General features: G+C 47.8%; 1 protein-coding gene across 7 annotated transcripts in view; it reads left to right on the top strand.

Annotated features, from left to right (window-relative positions):
- Positions 1–14,618, top strand: part of N4BP2 (NEDD4 binding protein 2) — a 227,704-nt gene that overhangs the window by 179,894 nt on the left and 33,192 nt on the right. For all 7 annotated transcript variants that reach the window (XM_077477610.1, XM_077477609.1, XM_077477605.1 and 4 more), the window contains one exon: positions 2,940–3,139. In XM_077477610.1, the coding sequence (XP_077333736.1) occupies positions 2,940–3,139 (200 nt within the window). The remainder of the gene's footprint in view (positions 1–2,939; positions 3,140–14,618) is intronic.

Below are 14,618 nucleotides of genomic sequence, written 5' to 3'. Positions count from 1 at the left end.
TCTGAGCCATAACTGGTCCTGGCTCCAGGTGCATCAATAGCTTCTTCTGTTCCGTACTCTGGTGGGGGCTGGGAGGTCCGAAACTCCCGTCAGACTCACCAGTGGGGGGGGGTCTAAGCAGACCACCACAGGCGTGTGCAGCTGGTGTGCACCACGTGTGCTTGGGCGGCAGGATGGATGGATCCCAGGGTCTTGGCAGCAAAGAGGGAGCAGGAAGGGGGCGGTAGCAACAGGTAGCAGCAGGTAATGCTCTAGGCCCAGACTAGATGTCAGGGTGCCGAGATGCCAGGATCAAAGTCACTGATGCTCGTGCTTCCCCCTCCAGCACATCGGCTCACATCCTCTCACGTGGCTCACCCCCACCTCCGGCATTGGTGGGAACCTTCGGGTGGAGTGGGGTCCTGGTCCCTCTGTCATTTGATGGTGGGCGGGCGACAAGCCATTAAAGCAGGGTTGGAGTTATAAAAAATATATATCAAGCTTCTCATAGAGCACTGTTTAATCCATCATCCAAAAATGGAAAGAGTATGGCACAACTGCAAACCTACCAAGACATGGCCGTCCACCTAAACTGACAGGCCAGGCAAGTAGAGCATTAATCAGAGAAGCAGCCAAGAGGCCCATGGTAACTCTGGAGGAGCTGCAGAGATCCAAAGCTCAGGTGGGAGAATCTGCCTACAGGACAACTATTGGTCGTGCATGCCACAAATCTGGACTTTATGGAAGAGTGGCAAGAAGAATCCATTGTTGAAAGAAAGCCATAAGAAATCCCGTTTGCAGTTTGCAAGAAGCCATGTAGGGGGCACAGCAAACATGTGGAAGAAGGTGCTCTGGTCAGATGAGACCAAGATTGAACTTTTTGGCCTAAAAGCAAAACGCTATGTGTGGTGAAAAATTAACAATGCACATCACCCTGAACACACCATCCCCACCATGAAACGTTGTGGTGGCGGCAACATCATTTTGTGGGGATGTTTTTCTTCAGCAGGGACAGGCAAGCTGGTCAGAGTTGAAGGGAAGATGGATGGAGCAAAATACAGGGTAATCTTAGAAGAAAAAAGACTTGAGACTGAGGTGAAGGTTCACCTTAAACAGACAGCCAGAGCTGCAATGGAATGGTTTAGATCAGTGTTTCTCAAATTTTTTTTGTCTTGCGGCACACCAAATAAATTTTCACGGCATACCTAAAAAGATTTAACAATTTTTGTGGTGAAGATTTTATTTTGACATCTATTTAATTTTAAATTTAATGTGAAGGATCTGCCTGCTTTCGAGAGCAAATCAGAAGTTGACAAAAGGAACAAACAAATGGAACAGTCTCTATTATTATAATATAATTAGAGCGATCCAGTTCTCCTTAGATCTCGCACAAGTCTCGCCAACCAATAAATGACAGACGTCTGAGTTTGCGTGTTATTTTTTTTTTTTTTTTGATTTACCATTACATTTTCTGATATGTTCAAGGTTTCAAAACGCTAGTAATTTTAAATATTTTTCAAAACTCTGACGGCACACCTGCAAATCTCTGTGCCACGGCACACAGTTTGAGAATCACTGGTTTAGATCAAAGCATATTCATGTGTTCGAATGGCCCAGTCAAAGTCCAGACCTAAATCCAGTTGAGAATCTGTGGCAAGACTTATACATTTCTGTTCAGACGTTTTTTGCAAAGAAGAATGGCCAAAAATGTCACTCGCTAGATGTGTTAAGCTGGTAAAGACATCCCCAAAAAGACTTGCGGCTCCAATTACAGTGAACAATGGTTCTTCAAAGTATTGACTCAGGGGGAATGAACATAAATGCATGATACACTTTTTGCATATTTATTTGTAAAAAAAAAATGTTGAAAACCATTTTCCTTCCATTTCACAATTATGTACCACTTTATGTTGGTCTATCACATAAAATCCCATTAAAAAACATTTATGTAACATGAAAAAATTTGGAACATTTCAAGGGGTATGAATACTTTTTTCAAGGCACTGGAAATGCAATGTAGAGAATGCTATTTAAAACATTGTATAAATGTCACATTAGGCTCTTTGTCTACACTCTAAATTTTAAAGCGTAAGTAAAGTTTGCTTAATAAAAAAAAAAAAAAATAGGTCCCTGGGTGGTTTAAGCCATTATATTCTAGTATAGTGCACTGCATACTAGCATGTTATGACAGGCTCTTCCATCTTCACCGTCTTCCTTCTATTTATTTGGCTGTGCATGTTTGTTGAGCTGCACATGTCCAGCTCAGTGAACATTAACTGCAGATAGGGAGGAGGAAGCCTATAGGGCAGGAAGGATCGATAGGGTCTTTTCTGTCATAAAAACCCTTCCTTGTCAGCAAATTTAAAATAAATAGGTTTAACACCACTTTAAAGCTGAACTTCAGGCAACAGCTAAATACAAAGATGAAATACATTATTCAATGTTATCAAACATGCCAAAGGATTTATATTTCAGTCAATTAAGTTCTGAGCTTTATACAGATGTACCAGTGGAGGGGACGTTTTCTTTCTCTGCAGTTTTGCTTACAGATCTCCTTCCTACCCTCTCCCCTTGTGACTGAACAGTGAAAGGAGAAGCAACAAATTGATGAGTTGATCTGTCTGTCTGCTTTCTCCTCCTTTCACATGTTCATTGCACTGCAGCACACCTGATTAGATCCTTGTGCTGCTTCTCTCTCCCCTTCGTTAAGCTCTTCTGCACATACTATACAGTAGGCTGCAAGAGGCTGAGACCAAGTCGGATTGAAGTACTAACAAATCATTACAGAGATGCAAGAATTTTGCCTTTTTATATCTGCCAGCTTTAATTGCTGTTTTTGGAACGTAGCTGTCTTAAGTCTTAGATCTGTTAATCTGCAATGTTTTGGTTTTTTACTTCACTTTTGAAGTCCTGATGGTGTAATCATGATTTATAAATTAAACCACTTGTTATTTTGGCAGACTTTTCAACCAATGACCACACACATCTGGACAGTCTTCTTCAGGAACAGGAGTCTAGGCTGGATGGAAATAATTCAGTTGTTTCCCATGGAGAAACTGATATGTTTCCATTCATGGACCAGTGGAATACCAAAATAAAGAAAGTTTCGCTGCGGCAGATCATGTCAGAAGAAATGGCATTTCAGGCCCGGGAAGATATGGTATGGAGATTTAAGAATCAGTCTTCCCAAAGACTAATATTTAGTTTTTGATTGATGTTGTAGAGTTTGTGTATATCAAGCTATTTATTTATTTATTTTCGCTTTTGGTAAAGTTGAGAGGAGCTAAAACCCCTGCCAGATAAATATTTTCAGTGTCCCACTGTGGAGATTTCCATTTTATTTACTGTCCCAGAGATTCAACAGAAAATACGAGGAAATCTCCCCAGAGTGAGGGATTCCCTCCTTAACGCCAGTGACTGTTTTTTTTATGTTAGAGCTGCATCTATCTCCATAAGCTTAGGAAACCCATAATTGGCTTGGAGCAGGTCAAATGAAGCTCAAAAGGAAGTCTACTGCAGGTCAAATACACTTTTTAATGAATTTCGAGACCTCTCAGAAGCACATCAAAGCCATGCTGCATTTGCAACTCAAATCCTATAGACACTTGTTCTTAGCCCCTGTACACACGGTCGGAGATTTCGACAACCAAATCCGTCGGATTTTGTCCGTCGGATCTTGTCCCAAACTGTTGCATACACACGGTCGGACAAAGTTGTCGAAAAATCCGATCTTTCAGAACGTGATGACGTAATTTCGTTACGATGGGACTACATTCAGGCTAGTAGCCAATAGCTTTGATGTAGGAATTTGATCTGAGCATGCGTGGCACGTTGTCCGTTCAAAATCCTCTACATATGATCGGAGTATGTCCGATCGGCCCAGTTGGTCAGGAAATATTTCCAACAAGTTGGAAAATTGGGTCCGACGGATATTCCGACGGAATCGGTCCGATGCATACCACACACAGTCGGATTATCCGACAACACGGTCCGATAGGACACATTCCGACGGATTCTCCGACCGTGTGTACAAGGGCTAAGAGAGTTGTCACCAGAACATTTTTCCCCATTGGATGATTTTCTTGACCCCTTGTTCTGGTAACAACATTAAAGTTTTAGACTTCTCACTACTTTCTGTCTCGTCCTAGTTAGTAGGACAAATAGATTGGACAAAAAAAGAGCAATGTAAACCTGACAGAGCGTCTAATCCTGCTCCACTCTATCCAACACTGAGGCCGCGTACACACGAGCGGACTGTTCGCCCAACCTTGTCCGCTGAACAGTGTTTGGGCGGACAGTCCGCTCGTGTGTGGGCTTTCAGCGGACAGTTTCAGCGGACAGTTGGACGGACAAAGTCTTTCGGAAATTCCGAAAAACTGTCCGCTGAAACTGTGTTTGAGCGAACAGTCCGCCCGTGTGTGGGCTTGTCCGCTGTACTTTCGAAATGAGCGGACTGTTCCCGCTCGGAAAGTCCGCCCATTTCGAGCGCGTGTACAGGTAGGCGGGGCCCGCGAAGGAGACGTCGCGGGCTCCGCCGCCTGGAATGGGCTTAAAGGGGAACCCCAACGCCGAAAAAAATCGGCGTGGGGGTTCCCCCCAAGTCCACACCAGACCCTTGTCCGAGCACGCTACCCGGCCGGCCAGGAAAGGGGGGCGAGCGAGCGCGCCCCCCCTCCTGAGCCGTACCAGGCCGCGTGCCCTCAACATGGGGGGTGCCTTGGGGAAGGGGGGGCCGCGCGGCCCCCCCACCCCAAAGCACCTTGTCCCCATGTTGATGAGGACAAGGGCCTCTTCCCGACAACCCTGGCCGTTGGTTGTCGGGGTCTGCGGGCGGGGGGCTTATCGGAATCCGGGAGCCCCCTTTAAGAAGGGGGCCCCCGGATACCGGCCCCCCACCCTATGTGAATGAGTATGGGGTACAATGTACCCCTACCCATTCACCTGTGAACTAAAGTACAATAAAAAACACAACACAGAGAAAAAATATTTTATTGCACAGCTCCGGGGGTCTTCCGTCTTCGGGGGTCTTCTCGCCGGACTCCTCCGCTATGTGTGTGTAGCTCTTTTGCTAGCGGAGGAGTCCGGCTTTCTTCCTCCCCGCCGCCGGCCTCTTCTCCCGACTTCGGGGGTCTTGTCCCCCTCTTCGGTTCTTCTGCCGGGCCACCGCGCCTGGTCCGGTGGCCCGGTCTTCTGTCGCCGTCTTCCGTTCTTCTGTCGCCGCCTTCGGTTCTTCTGCCGGGCCACCGCGCCTTCTTGTAGCTCTTTTACAGGCGGTGGCCCGGTCTTCTGTCGCCGCCGCCGCCTTCCGTTCTTGTTCTTCTTCTTCTCCTGGAGATGTTGACTCGACGATCTCTCCGGCCGGAATGCCAGAGCCGCGCTGTGCGGTCACTTATATAGTGGCAATGGGGCGGTGTCACATGGTATATGTCACATGGGTTGGTCACATGGTGACCCCGCCCCCTTACGATGTCATAGTCCCCATGTGACATCAACCCATGTGACCAACCCATGTGACATATACCATGTGACACCGCCCCATTGTCACTATATAAGTGGCAGCGGAGCGTGTCCCTGGCATTCCGGCCGGAGAGCTCGTCGAGTCAACATCTCCAGGAGAAGAAGAAGAACAAGAACGGAAGGCGGCGGCGGCGGCGACAGAAGACCGGGCCACCGCCTGTAAAAGAGCTACAAGAAGGCGCGGTGGCCCGGCAGAAGAACCGAAGGCGGCGACAGAAGAACGGAAGACGGCGACAGAAGACCGGGCCACCGGACCAGGCGCGGTGGCCCGGCAGAAGAACCGAAGAGGGGGACAAGACCCCCGAAGTCGGGAGAAGAGGCCGGCGGCGGGGAGGAAGAAAGCCGGACTCCTCCGCTAGCAAAAGAGCTACACACACATAGCGGAGGAGTCCGGCGAGAAGACCCCCGAAGACGGAAGACCCCCGGAGCTGTGCAATAAAATATTTTTTCTCTGTGTTGTGTTTTTTATTGTACTTTAGTTCACAGGTGAATGGGTAGGGGTACATTGTACCCCATACTCATTCACATAGGGTGGGGGGCCGGTATCCGGGGGCCCCCTTCTTAAAGGGGGCTCCCGGATTCCGATAAGCCCCCCGCCCGCAGACCCCGACAACCAACGGCCAGGGTTGTCGGGAAGAGGCCCTTGTCCTCATCAACATGGGGACAAGGTGCTTTGGGGTGGGGGGGCCGCGCGGCCCCCCCTTCCCCAAGGCACCCCCCATGTTGAGGGCACGCGGCCTGGTACGGCTCAGGAGGGGGGGCGCGCTCGCTCGCCCCCCTTTCCTGGCCGGCCGGGTAGCGTGCTCGGACAAGGGTCTGGTGTGGACTTGGGGGGAACCCCCACGCCGATTTTTTTCGGCGTTGGGGTTCCCCTTTAAGCCCATTCCAGGTGGCGGAGCCCGCGACGTCTCCTTCGCGGGCCCCGCCTACCTGTACACGCGCTCGAAATGGGCGGATTTGCCTCCGCCTTACGTGGGCGAGTCCGTTCATTTCAAAAGTTGAGCGAACTGTTTGCCCAACCTTGTTCGTCAAACAGTCCGCTCGTGTGTGGGCAAGTCCGCTCATGCAAATTTTGAGCGGACTGTTTGATGAAACTGTTTGCCGAACAAGGTTGGGCGAACAGTCCGCCCGTGTGTACGCGGCCTGACAGTTTCTTATTTCCTAAAGGATTTCGGTGTTGAAAATCAGTGTATGAGTCCATAGATCTGCACACCTGCTGCAGCCATTCCAAAGTGATTCCACTCTCAGGGCCGGTTCACACTGCTGCGATGCGAGAATCCATGCAAATCCAGTAGGGTTCCCGCATCACATCACCCGCCGGCAGTTCACACTGCCCTATGCGAACCGATGCGGGTGTCAATAGAAAGTTAACGACACCCCCAGATCGGGTTCACATATCGCAGTGCAAACTGTCAGTTTGGCCAGGAATCGGATTGCATGGGTGTAAACACCCATGCGATCCAATTCTGGTGCAGACCAAAAAAAGGTCCTGCATGATTTTAGTCCGAGTGCGATGCAAATTCAGCCATACAATTTGTATCTGTAAATTTGCATCGCATAGACATCACATGTGATTTGCAGAGCGGTGCAGAGCGAATCACAGCAGTGTGAACCGGCCCTCACTGTTTGAAATCATTTAAAGGCATGATAAACCCTCCTACCTGCACCTTGTGTTTTTCACCTGCATACCATGAGCATTGATGATCTAGTCTCATTGTCATTTATTGGCCTTGTATGCACAGCTTCTATAGTAAAGTAAACCTTCACATTTCCTGTTTCTGCTTAAAGCGGTATTAAACCCCAAACCAAAAATGTAATATAGCACAGCTTACTAATCCTTAGATGTGGCAGCATTAGTTTTTTTTTTTTTTTTTTGTGAAGCTTTTTTCCCTCTGTTTTTACCCGATGATCCGGCTAATAACATGTCTCCTGTATTAGCATGCCCCCCACTAGGGATGAAGTAGCATAAGTGCACAGCAGTATTGTTAATTAGATGGGGAGTGTTATGTGTACTTACAAATTTAAATACACTAAAACATTCAAACCAAACTCCAGTTTACACTGAAGTTACGGCAACATTTTCTTTGGGGATAAGGATTTTAATGAATAAATAAAAGCTGATCATTGTAAGCACCCACATCAGCGGTAAATGGCATGTCTCAACACTGTTAAGTGATACATTGGAGGGAGAGCTTATTCTGCTGAAAACCAACAGACTTGCTGGCTTGATCACCAGGTGAAAATAAAAAAGAAAGATTAAAAATGAAAACGAATGCAGACGTTGCATCCAATAATTGGTAAGCAGCAATATAATAAAATGCTTGCTTTTTGGGTCTAATACACTTTTTAACCCCTTAACGCCGACTTTACACTTGAAGGGGTTATGCCATGGCACCCCAGTACCATTTTTTTTTATAGACGCTCGGCTGTTATCTTAAGGATCGGGGGGGGGGACGTCCACCCCCTTCCGCGGCTCTCCCGTCCCATCGGGAGGCCCGAGCGCCCAGCCAACAGTCTACTGGCTGGCCGAACACCCAAATGAATCTGGAATCGGCTTCGATTGGGTCTCCAATCTAGTACCCCAGAAGCAATGTCATGACATCACTTCCAGTTTACTTGGCTGCCAATGGTGCCGATTTAAAAAAAACACTAGTATTCCAAAACACAGATTATGGTGTTTTGAATACTTTTAAGTGCAAAGGGGGGATTTGGGGTCTTACAGACCCCAGATCCCTCCATAAAGCATACCTGTCACTGACTATTACTATTGCATTCCTTGTGACAGCAATAAAATGGATCAGATTTTTTTTTTAACGAGACTGTAAAAATATATATATATATATATATATATATATATCTATCAGGGCTTGACAAACTCCGGTCGCCAGGTCTCATTTGCGACTAGAATTAGCTAACTGGCGCCGGGGGCGGCACAGCTGGGATATCCTGTCTCCGTGCGGCCGCGCCACCCGGTAATTGAGGCCGTGGCTTTGCGGCCTTCTGCAGTCCTAGGGTTCCTTCTGGAATCTGGCGCCCTCTTGTGGTGGCCGTTGGTATGACATCCAGCAATGCTAATGGAGCTTCCCCTGCCTGTTTTCACTGCCCCCCCATCTCCTTCCCTTTACTTAGAACTCCCAAACATTATACGTATTTTTTATTCTAACACCCTAGAGAATAAAATGGCGGTCATTGCAATACATTCTGTCACACTGTATTTGCGCCGTGGACTTCCAACCGCACTTTTTTGGGAAAAAATACTTAAAAAAAAATAAATAAAAAATAAGACAACAGTTAGCCAAATTTGTTTTTATATTGTGAAAGATAATGTTACGCCGAGTAAATTGATACCCAACATGTCACGCTTCAAAATTGAGTCCGCTTGTGGAATGGCGACAAACTTGTACCCTTTAAAATCTCCATAGGCAACATTTAAAAAAAATCTACAGGTTGTCTGTTTTGAGTTACAGATGTGGTCTAGGGCTAGAATTATTGCCTTCTCTCTACCAATCGCGGCGATACCTCACATGTGTGGTTTGAACACCGTTTTCATATGCGGGCGCTACTCACATGGTCGCTTCTGTACGCAAGCTTGCCGGGACGGGGAGCGTTTAAAATTATTGCTTTTTTCGTTTTAATTTTAACTTTTTATTTTTATTTTTTCACTGCTCTTTTGAAAAAAAAATTTTCACTTTTATTCCTATTACAAGGAATGTAAAAATCCCTTGTAATAGAAAAAAGCATGACAGGTCCTCTTAAATATAACATATGGGGTAAAAAAGGCCCCTTTCACACGGGCTGTCTGATCAGGTTCGCCTGTCAATTTTTCAGGCGGACCTGATCGGACCCTTAGGGTGGATATGTCGGTCTTGTGTCCCTGCAAGGCAGGAAATAAAAACAGTCACATTCGTTCTAGTTGTCTTTCTGTGTAAATTTAAGATTAGTTAATTTTTATATTGGAAAATAAAGCTTTTTTTGTCGGTTGTTAAAAAAAAAAAAGAAACCTGGCTCCTAGATTCCAAGAAAATGTATCAAGCCCTGATATAGATATATATGTATATGTATATATGTATATGTATATGTATATATATATATATATATATATATGTGTGTGTGTGTGTGTGTGTGTGTATATGTGTATATATATATATATATATATATATATATATATATATATATATATATATAATTTTTATTTATTTTTAAAGCGCCTGTTTGCGTGCAGAAGCGAACGCATACGCAAGTTGCTTGCAGATGTAAACAGTGTTCAAACCACAAGTGTGAGGTATTACTGTAATCGTAAGAGCCAGAGCAATAATTCTAGCACAGGACCTCCTCTGTAACTCTAAACTGGTAACCTGTAGAAATCTTTAAAACGTCACCTATGGAGATTTTTTTTTAAACAACAGGAGTGCTTTATTGTCAAACATACATATACAGTATAAAATGAAAAAGAATACAATGGGTCAAACTACCGGCGCAGCCAGAACACATTACATACATCAGCATACGTCACTCAGTAGTGCGAGGATACAAACTCAAAGGACGGGGGGGCTCTACAAAGACCCAGCAACACATCAGCATCCCGATGTCCATGGGAGCCAGATTCTATCGAATTTCCACGGACAACCTCGATTGAGGTAAGTTATTTTATACAGAGGCAAAATATTGTTCACACTGTTCTCCCACTTAGTCACACTAGGAGGAGTGGACGAAAACCACTTACAGACAATTTCTTTCTTGGCATAAAAAAGTAAATATGAAATCAGCAACTTAGTGTAGTAGGGTTTATGTTCATCTGCGTGAATGCCCAGTAAGGCCATCTCAGGGGTCCTAGGGACCTCCAGCCCCAACCGGGTGTTGAGGTGATCAAACACCTCAGACCAATACCTGTGCAGGCAGCGGCAGTCCCAGAACATATGGAGGTAGGTACCAAGCTCCGCCCTACATCTAGGACAGTGTGGGTCTCTGTTAGGGTATATTCTCGCAAGTCGCGTAGGAGTGTGATATACCCTGTGCAAAAACTTTGTTTGAATGAGTTTATCACCTGCAGAAATGACCAATTGGGGACCTTTTTCCAAACATTCCTCCCAATCCTCCCGCTCTAGAGATGGGATATCCCCCTTCCATTTGTCCCATAGAGAGTCCAACTTATGGGAGTCTATCGGGAGTATAATCCGGTAAACATCCGATAAGGGTTTGCTGGGGCCTTCACCCTCGAACAGCTCCTCCAGCGGGTTAGGCCGCAGAGTCGGGGGTTCAGGGAACTGTGCCCTAGCCGCATGACGCAGCTGTGCGTAGCGAAAGAACATCCAGCCAGGCAGTCCATAGGAGCGAGTCAGCTGGCCAAACGTCAGCAGGGTACCTACCGGCATAACATCCCGCAGTGTTTTAATCCCGAATCGCACCCAGATCTGCGGGTCTGGAACTGTCCTAAAATGGGGAAGGTTAGGGTTATTCCAAAGGGGTTGGGCCGGAGACCAGCTACCTGGCTGTATAAATCTGCGCCCCGCCATCTTCCACACCCGAAGAGAGGCCTTTGTCGGCCCAGGAAGAGCCGCATATGCCCCAGCCCCCCTGTAAACCATGCCCTGCAGGTCCAGTACAGAGCCCACCATTGCTGCCTCCAGGCGCACCGCCACATTAGAATCCCGCGCCGCAAACCACCATGAGACAGTGACCAGCATAGCGGCCCAATAATAAAGTCGCAGGTTAGGAAGGGCTAGACCTTCCACCCTCGCCGGGGACTGAAGTGTAGATTTAGCCAACCTAGGGGCAGAGCTGTTCCACAAAAATGAGCTAATACACTTGTCCGCCTCCCGGAAAAAGGAGCCCGGAATCCATCCCGGACAGTTTCGAAATATGTAATTGAACTTGGGGAGAAGCACCATCTTCAGAATATTTATGCGTCCCACCAAGTTCAACGGAAGTCCAGACCAGGACCGGCACCTCTCCCGCAGCAGTCGGAGAAGGGGGAGTACATTTAGCGTGTAATACTTGTTGGGATCCCTGACCACCCGTACCCCGAGATATGTAATTTCAGAGGACCATTGTAGTGGCGACCCACCAGGAGACGAGGGTACACCAGCATCTAAGGGAAAAAGGAGAGATTTGGACCAGTTAATGTGTATGCCAGAAAAGGACCCGAATTTGTCAAAAATTGCAAGTGCTTCCGAGAGGGACGGACCTGTATCGTTCAAGTACAACAGGGCATCGTCGGCGTACAGAGATCTTTTCCTCCGTACATCCCTTCCGCAGTCCCCGTATAGACGACGCTCTAATTAGTATAGCAAGAGGCTCCAGGGCCAGGGCGAACAACCCAGGCGATAGAGGACACCCTTGTCGCGTGCCCCGTTGCAAAGAGAAGGGCTCCGACATCCAATCATTGGTGCGCACCCTGGCCCTAGGAGCTGCATAGAGCAGTCGCACCCACCTCAAGAATCTAGGGCCAAACCCAAAACTTCGGAGCACCCCCCCAAAGGAACTCCCACTCCACCGAATCAAATGCCTTCTCAGCATCTAAGGAGGCAATCGCTCTGTTGCCCACCTCATCATGGTCAGTGGAGAGATTCAGGAAGAGGCGCCTGATGTTAATGTCCATGCCCTTCCCAGGCATGAAGCCCGTTTGGTCAGCATGCACCAGAGTGGATATCACGGAGTTTAAGCGGGTGGCCAGAATCTTAGCCAACAATTTGGCATCCACGTTCAATAGGGAGATAGGGCGGTAAGACCCACACTCCCTAGGGTCCTTACCCGGCTTGGGAATCGGGACAATGGTCGCCTCTCCCATGGACTCCGGAAGACCATCCGCCTCTCCGAGCCCAACAAGAAGAGCCCGGAACCTAGGGGCCAAAAGGTCAGCGTGCTGAGAATAAAATTCGAAGGGTAATCCGTCAGCCCCCGGAGTCTTGCCACCTTGAAGACTACCGATGGCCAGCTGGACCTCCTCCAGTGATAATTCCCTTTCCAGCAGTTCCCTGTCATCACCTGAGAGTTGGGGGAAAGAGATCCCTCCCAGATAGTCGCGCAGTTCCATAGCCAAGTAGTGGGACCTAGAGGCATATACACCCTGGAAGAAATCATGGAATCTACTGTTGATATCCGCTGGAGAGGTAAGTTCCCGGCCCTGCACATCCCGGATACTAGCAATATGGGTAGAGGCCATCTGGGTGCGTGCCAGCCACGCCAGCAACCTACCATTCTTATTCCCATGTTCAAACATTCTTTGTTTAGAGTACAACATAGATTTCTGTGTCTGCGTTACATTAAGTAGGGACACTTCCCGAAGGACCTCCTGCCACCTCCTGTACGCATCCCCATCCCCCGTCCGAACATACTCCGCCTCCTTTCTCTCGCTTTCCTCCTCCAACGCTTCAAGGGACCTAGATGTCTCTTTTCATATGGAAGCGATGTGAGATATAAAATGACCCCTAATGGCAGCCTTAAAAGCATCCCAAACCACCCCACCCTCTGTCGAGCCTTCGTTAAGGTGCCAGAAATTGCAAATAGCCTCTGTTGTCCCCTCCTGCAGTCTTTCACCTATAGCCCAGTATCTGGATCGGCGCCACAGCCGCACCCCGGGAGCAGGCGCCAAAGATATGGTAAGCATAAGCGGGGCATGGTCCGAGATCCCACGGGGCAAATGCCGCGCAGTCCTCGACCACCCCAGAGCCCCAGGGGAGGCAAACGCCAGGTCGATGCGTGACAGTGCCCGGTGGGAGGCGGAGTGACATGTATATCCCCTCTCATGTGGGTGATAGTGGCGCCAAACATCCACCAGGGCAAAAGTGTCCGCCCAGAGCTGCAGCTCACCACTTGGACGGGAAGCGGGGCGGATCCTATCCACATTGTGCTGAGGAACTAAATTTAAAATCCCCAAAAACAAAAACCTCCGGTATCTGAAATCCGGGAACAGTGTGCATAATATCATATAAAAGTTGTCCATTAGCTGGTGGGGGAAGATACAACCCCACCAGTACCATATCCCTGTCACATAAGGTAACACGCAGTATTACAAATCTACCCCCAGGGTCTGTGCGCACCTCGTGAACCTGCAGCGGAAGGGACCTGTGGATCAAAACGCTAACTCCCCTGGCATACATAGAGTAAGTAGCATGGTAATGAGTGCCAACCCACGCCCTCTTAACCCCCAAGATTCGTGAGCCAGTCAGGTGTGTTTCCTGTAATATACAGATATGGGGGTTATACTTTTGCAGGTACTTAAACACTAAGGATCTCTTGATAGCGGAATTAAGGCCCCGGACATTCCAAGAGATAATAGATATATCAGCCATATTGCTCTACACACACATGACCTACCCAAATCCACAGGCCCCTCCCTGCTTTCGTCTCCCAGCACAGAAAACCCGGACCCGGGAACAGTAAAAGTTCAGCTGAATGACACCATGTATGTAGTGGACAGTACCCCCTGTGGACAACAAGCAACTCCAATAAACACTCAAAAACAAAAAAACAGCAAGGAACAGAACAGTTTCCCCATCCGCAACGGCAGATATAACACCATACCCCCCCCCCCCCCCAAACCCGAGGGTGCATAGATCTCCCAAATAATCAATAAGTACATTTCTTAAAGAGAGCGTGTGATCATAGCAAGAGGTGTTGCCCAAAGGCATTAGATAGACATAGAGGTGCTGACATCCAATGTAGAACAGGATAAAAAAAGTAAAAAGAAAGGCATAAAAAATTGGAGAAAAAAAAACTGTACATCTTGTCTCCTAGCTCCTGCTAGGGGCTTTAGCTAGTAGAGAAACACGGGTACATGTAACATGCATCCAACCAGGGTTCAGCTAGATAACAGCCGAAAAACAGAACAACCCCCCCACCCCCCCCCCAGAGTGGATATCGTGAGGTCCATGGCAGAAAAACAAATAAACGTGGCCAAGTCAAAAAAGTACCCAAGACCGCTGCCCCCTGGACCGCAGTGCACCCAAAGTTCGTCCGTACGTAAACGTATTTCATACCTGAGCATAAGCGTAGCCGGACTGTATGGGTATGCAAGACAAATACAAAACGGTCCACCACCTCACATTAGCCAGGGGGACAGCAGCAGAGAAAAAATAGGGGGGGAAAAAGATGATCCGGTACAGAAGGATACAGAAGTAGGC

The sequence above is a fragment of the Lithobates pipiens genome, unplaced genomic scaffold (assembly GCF_037356315.1).
Source record: "Lithobates pipiens isolate NorthernLeopardFrog02 unplaced genomic scaffold, aLitPip1_a1.2 Scaffold_13, whole genome shotgun sequence".
Taxonomy (NCBI): domain Eukaryota; kingdom Metazoa; phylum Chordata; class Amphibia; order Anura; family Ranidae; genus Lithobates; species Lithobates pipiens.
This window is presented reverse-complemented; position numbering and strand designations above follow the sequence as displayed.